This window comes from Pelobates fuscus, chromosome 3 (assembly GCF_036172605.1).
Source record: "Pelobates fuscus isolate aPelFus1 chromosome 3, aPelFus1.pri, whole genome shotgun sequence".
NCBI classification, from domain to species: domain Eukaryota; kingdom Metazoa; phylum Chordata; class Amphibia; order Anura; family Pelobatidae; genus Pelobates; species Pelobates fuscus.
Window position 1 is genome coordinate 189,499,096 of NC_086319.1, and position 6,550 is coordinate 189,505,645.

A 6,550-nucleotide genomic window follows, 5' to 3' on the forward strand; every position below is an offset into this window, starting at 1 on the left:
ACGTAGAGTGGATGTAAAAGTCTGAGTGTATGTTTGTAACAGTGTGGGTAAATGTATGTGTAACACTGTGGGTAGCAGTATGTGTAGCTGTGTGTCTGTGTACATGTAATTTCTGAGTGGGCCACTCTTAACCAAGTCATTCCCCTTCTCCTGGCAAGTCTTTTCCCCTCTCGCACATCACTGTGTTCAGTCTGAGGGGGCGAGGCCATGCTCATATGATGCTCCCTCTGACTTTATACAGCAGTCACAGAGTCCGGAAGGCTATGTTCCAGTCAGCAAACTAACAAACATTTTGTCGCTCTGTACAATGACACTCTACATGGTTATTCATTAAAGCAGGAGTAGGCAACCTTTGTCATTCCAGATGTCATGGACTTCATCTACCCTGTCCTTTTTTTTCTTTTTTTTTGCCAGCATTAGTGCAGATGTAGTCCACATCATGTAGAGATCCAAAGGTTGCCTTCCTCTGTATTAAAGTGTGTATTTGTGGTCAAAACGGCTCTACTGAAACCTTGTATTAATTATTTTTTTAAATTTGTTATTTTAGCTTAAATGTGATAATAATTTTAATTTCCAGCAAGTCAACATCAGCTGATCGCTCTAAGCCAATCACCTAGGCCTTCTGCTGAGTGGAGGCAAAGAGCAAAGCCTGACAGACCTCGGGTACAAAGTCAAACCATTCTAAATTGATTTGACTTCTTATAATGGTGTGGTGGTTGTTGATGTCTGCATATGTTTTGTTTGCATTTTAAAAAGAGTTGTAAACATCTTACTGATACAACAGGAGTTGCTATAGTATATATAATTTATTTATTCTATTTCAGGTACGGCATCTTTACATTTGTGACTTTCACAAAAACTTTATACAAAGTGTCCGAAACAAGAGGAAGAGGAAAACTAGCGATGATGGAGGAGATTCTCCAGAGCATGACACAGATGTTCCAGAGGTGATTTACACATTGCTTGGCCTAACATTCTTCAGACAGTAACCATTTTAAGCAACATAAAGAGATATTTTCTTTGAATAGGTTATGAATATACTCAGTTTCTGCGTTAGTGGATATAACTAAATCAATATGCAAATATCCCTGCAGCTGTAAAGCTACCATTCTCACTGACAGGTGTTTGGGTGCATTATATTAAAAGTCCCCTGCCCACACACAGAACTAAAGCAGCTACTTCTCCGACTCCATCCCCAACCTCCCCCTCCTGCATTTTATTATATAGATACAACTATAGTTGGAGTATTTTGAAATAGTCCAATATTTGTCCTTTAAGCTATGGGTTCCGGTTTAGTGTTTCCTATATAGTGTGCAGAACTTAAAAGGCTAATGCTAAGCAAATTAAAATGTACCGCGAACGCCTGAAAATTCCTGCGTTCATATTCCAAAGGTTTTGGGGAGGAGAAATCTATTTGTTTTTAACAATCAGTTATATCAGATGTCATAAGCACCTTATCACAAGAAACTCTTTAAATGTGTAGGGTTTCTATATATGCATCCATCAGATTTTGGAAGATCTGTATACTGGATAGACTCAATGACAACCATTTTTGCACTGTAGTGCCCTACCTGATGTACTGAAATTGCCTTTCTGAGTGGCAAGGAGCATGGTCTACTCCAAATCACACAATGTAAGCTCGTTAGAGCAAGGTCTTCTTAACCTCCTATCTCTGTTAATATTTTGTATGTTAACTACTTGTCAATTATCCACATTCTATTACTGTAAAGTGCTAGAAAATATGTTGGCGCTTTATAAATAATTACAAAATCAGTAAAGTCACAGGCAGTTATTGTACAGAATTTAAATCAATGCCTCTAGATAGTTGAAATTAATCCCGGCAGATAGATTTTTCCACTCTTCATTGGCAAGTGAAAGTTTAGCCCTGGCTAGTAGAAATTCACCCTCGGTGAGGGCTCAATGAGCTCTCCAGGCTTGCAGTGGTGAGTAACTTTTTTTTTTTTTATATAAAAGCCTGGCTAGTGGCATAGGACTTAAAATGTAAAGTCCTGTATTGACAAAATGTTAATACACCTTTAGAATTGAAATTATCTGTAATTGTATGCAGAAAAAGCATACATTCCGTTGGAAGATTTGCTTTACAACTCACTTCAAATTCACTTCATTCTCAACTACCTTACTAGTTGGCATTAACTGGGTAATTTTTTTTCTTATTTTTATATTGAATGTGCATTAATTTTTTTTCCCCACCTTTTTATTTTGTTTATTTTCTCATTTTTTTTAAATATATTTTCTGCATTGTTAAATGTACAATAGTATTTGAAATCACAGCCATACTTTTAAGGGATAAGCAAACCTTCGTTTCAATAATACCGTATAGTATGTGCCATGAAATTTTGTTTACATAGGCTCATAGAATAAATGGAATTACTAAAGCCACACATTCTTCTTCCTGTAGGTTGACCTATTTCAACTCCAAGTAAACACGCTGCGCAGATATAAACGGCATTATAAACTACAAACTCGGCCAGGACTCAACAAGGCACAACTTGCAGAGGTATCTTTGGCATAGAAAGCGCAGGGATCACCATTCTTGATGGCAAAGCTCTCTAATCTCTCACAATGAAAGGAGCACTAAATACAAACCTGTATTCATGACGCTATAGTGTTTAATTCGATCCCTGCCTCCTTTTGCATCTCACTTGAAAGATGTTTTTACTCACATTTTCTCTGATGCAGTGCTGATTTCGCCGCGTCTAGCTCTGCCTCAATGGCTGAGATCATCAATCAAGAGGCTGTTGAATCATTAGAGATGTAACTAGCCAGCAATGTAAACACTGCCTTTTCTTTTGAAAAGGTATTGTTTACATTAAAAGGCCTGCTGTGACTGTAATCTGTGATGGTTCTGGTTACTATAGTGTCCCTTCAAAATTGATAATTGAATAAAACTGGGTTATTTTACCTCCTTTATCTTACTCCAGAGGTAAAATGTAATAGGCCACTGTAATAGTTATGATGCTTGGAGTACCCTGTTCTGGTTTGCCCCATTACCTGGAGCGCAGGTTTTATGTTCCCTGGTACGCCAGTGCTTTCAGTTGCTGCAGAAGCTGAAAACAGCAACCATTGCAATTCATTGACGGATAGCACCATGTGACTCCTCTCAGTCAATGACTTATTCTTATAAAAGTTGCACAGAATTAACATTAGACCGAAAGATTTTACTATATTCGGGGGTGGTGGGGAACCTAGATGGTCGTTTTAACACTATAGGGTCAGGAATACATGTTTGTGTTCCTGACCCTATAGTGTTCCTTTAATTGTTACTTCTGTAGATTAATTTATTTGAAACGTTTTATCCACAAATATTAAACACATTTTAAGTGTTATTAAATGATCCATTATTGAACTTCTAGACACTTTACTATTGTTGGGCTGTGCTAGGGGACTCCTAACACTATAGCAACTGCATCATGCTTGTAGTGGTTATGTTTTTTTAAAGTGTTCATTTTACTTAAAAATAAACTAATATTCTTCACAGTGAAGAAAGGAACGTGCCCCCAGCTTCCATGAACTTGAATGTGTATTTAATACGTTTACTGTGGTGCACAGTTTCTGAAGAAAATACAACTTGCATCCTGAAGAAACATTTAGATGGTGCTCTATGAGATGTGTGATTTCACTCGGCCTGTTTAACCATAATTCGTGTTGATATCTCACCCCAAATATTCATGCCTAATTAATTCCACATAAATAAATGTCTCCTTTCTTTCAATAGACCGTGAGTCGACACTTCCGAAACATTCCAGTGAATGAGAAGGAAACGTTGGCATATTTCATCTACATGGTGAAAAGCAACCGAAGCCGGCTTGATCGAAAATCTGAAAGCAGCAAGCAGTTGGATGCGTAGCCTGAACAGCTATGGGACTGAGTCTGTAAACTTTTACAGACCGTTGAACTGTACTGTACATAGGAAATGTCGAGTGCGGCCATATTTTCAGCTGCATATTGTGCCATAAAGGTGGAGTTGCCTCTTAATATCTCTGCCAGAGAATCAGGAGGGCAAGCCCTTGTGTTTTTATGAATAAGGAAAACGAAGGCACTTTGGACTATTTGCATGTGACAGGAATAAGGACACTGCCAGCAATTCACTTCTCTTCGTATATGAAGTCTCTACCTTTTTGAAAGCTAGAAAACCTTAAAACTTTGTGAAACAAATGGGTTACAACCTTGCCATCAAGGATTTGCATTTCAGCAGCTTTGCGCTGCTTTCACCATGTAAGATCAGCGTGTGTAATTCTCAGCAATAAGGTGCTGTTTAATCTGTGATTGCTGTGGTATCTCCAAGCATTTCACCCCACACACTTTTAAACCATAATTTACTAACCTGCAGGTGTCATTTAAGTGTGTGATGCAAAGTGTGTATTCAGTGGATGTTCAATAGAGTCATGTATAAAACAAGCGGAGACCAAATTTATGCAGTTTACAGATTTACCATTAAGACTGTTTAATTTTGCACTGAGGAGACACAAACTTCAAATGTTTATATAATCATTTTTACTTTTTAGAAGTTTGTTTTCAGACTATTCCCACATGACAAAAATGAATTCTGGGTGTACATGAAAATGTTTATCAAATGATCGTTTTGAAAGGATATGTTGAGTATTGTAACAGGCAAAAGCTTTCGCACAGGGTTTGTCCATATAGCGATTTTTGTCAAAAGCATACAAACTTAGCATGCCAAATTTCAGCTTTCTATTACAGCCCAACAAATTTGAAACTGCTCCATACCATGACTACACATACATAGTCTGAAGTTGACCTCTATTTGTTTTTTTTTGTTTTGTTTTTTTTTAATCATTTTTCATGTTTACTGTATAGTCCCAATTTTTTTTTAATTTTTTTATTTTTTACGACCTGTAAATATATGGCTTAGTGTAAATAAGCAATTTAGAAAAGAAAATAATGCATGCTGTCTCTCCAAAGAGCACTTGTAGGTTTTGATTTTTTTTGCCTGACGTGCTGTATTTCTCTATAAGTTTATATGCTGTGGAGCACATGTTACAGTCCTGATATTATTGTAGTCTGTAGACCATACACTGATGTAACACAGGCAGGTTAGACTTATTATTTTTTTAATACCTTGTTGGAGAAGTGCAAGGTGTAGTAACTCTTACTAACACTTTATAAAACATCCTTTTATGCATCTCCTGTCTTTTTTAAGTTACCATCTATATATTTTAAAGTCATTTTTACACTTTTTTATCTATTTATTGTAAAAAAGTATAGACTTAAGAAAAAAAAAAAATATTAAAAATATTGCTGTCAGATGTTTCTTGTTTATGTTGTTCGTTCTTTTTTTTTTTTTTTTTCTTTAATTTCCTCTGACTGGATCATTCAAGATCTGTTTGTGAATATAAATGTCAACATGACCGTTATAACATGTGTACATTCTAGGACCCATGTGGGTCAAAGATTTCCCTTCCGTATTGCGGTTACCCCTGTGAAAGCCAAAGTCTTAGTCTTTGCCACTGTGTGGTAGGCCACTTACCTAGTGCTTCATGGTGCCATTTAGTATCAGGTTTTTGTGGGTTTTTTGTTTGTTGTTTTTTTACAACCCTAGCCCTGGTAGGAAATGGTTGATGCAAACTTAGTGTTCCCTGGACAATCATGACCCAGCTACTCATTTGACCTATTAGTACTGTGGAAGTAAAATTTTCGTATTGGTAATATACGTTCCATCCTCAAATGCTCAGCCAATGAATTCCCTCCAAATTTACTGAATATTAAATAGGGTCGTAAGAAAGTGTGACTTCTGTAGTATAATTATGTAAAACATGGGCACTCTTGGTACACTTTGTGTGTCAAACTGCTCAGATACAGCACAGCACACGGGCATGCTGGCGTCAAATAATGAGCTGTAGTGATTTATGTTTAGAATATACCTTATGCCTCATTAACTCTCCAAAATCTTTTGACAAACACTGAAATAACTTGAACCATATACAATCTCAACAGAAGTTTTGGGGAAGCCTGGTTTAATGTAATAATGATGCAAGTTAAGTGAACAATAGGTGCTCTGTTATGAAGTAATAACATTTGGCAATATCTGGATAAGCATGACCGTGTGGATTTACTTTAACAGCTCCTCCTATTTAATTTTGATATGGTGCTGTAAAATTCTAAACATTGTCTGGTTGTTAATATTTAAATTTAGCTGAGCAATTTTTAGAAATAATAGGGATCTTTAGAGAGACACTCCAAACACTGTCCACTTCACTATTTTGCAGTGATGAATTTGCAGTGTTTTAGTATGAAATGCTATAAATACAGATATTTCTAGGCTAAACATTGCAGCATTACTTATGAATAAAGCTCTCCCCTAGCTGTCAGGACAGGAATAATTATTTGATTAATCAATTAACCTACTCCATAAAGGCCCCCCTCCCCCCTGAGCTCTACAATTTTCTCTTAAATTTTTTGTTTCCTCTTCTTGTCCTAACTGACAGGCAGGGGATGTTCATGCACCTGTATAACGGATTATTTTTCATTTTATTTTTAGGTCTCACCTTCCATGTCTTACATGCAACCA

General features: G+C 36.6%; 1 protein-coding gene across 1 annotated transcript in view; it reads left to right on the top strand.

Moving 5' to 3' along the window:
- Nucleotides 1–5,173, top strand: part of SAP30L (SAP30 like) — a 10,562-nt gene extending 5,389 nt beyond the window's left edge. Inside the window, exons 2-4 of the mRNA XM_063445392.1 lie at nucleotides 825–947; nucleotides 2,420–2,518; nucleotides 3,737–5,173. Of these exons, the coding sequence (XP_063301462.1) occupies nucleotides 825–947; nucleotides 2,420–2,518; nucleotides 3,737–3,868 (354 nt within the window). The 3' untranslated portion in view covers nucleotides 3,869–5,173. The remainder of the gene's footprint in view (nucleotides 1–824; nucleotides 948–2,419; nucleotides 2,519–3,736) is intronic.
- The last annotated feature ends 1,377 nt before the right edge of the window (nucleotides 5,174–6,550 follow it).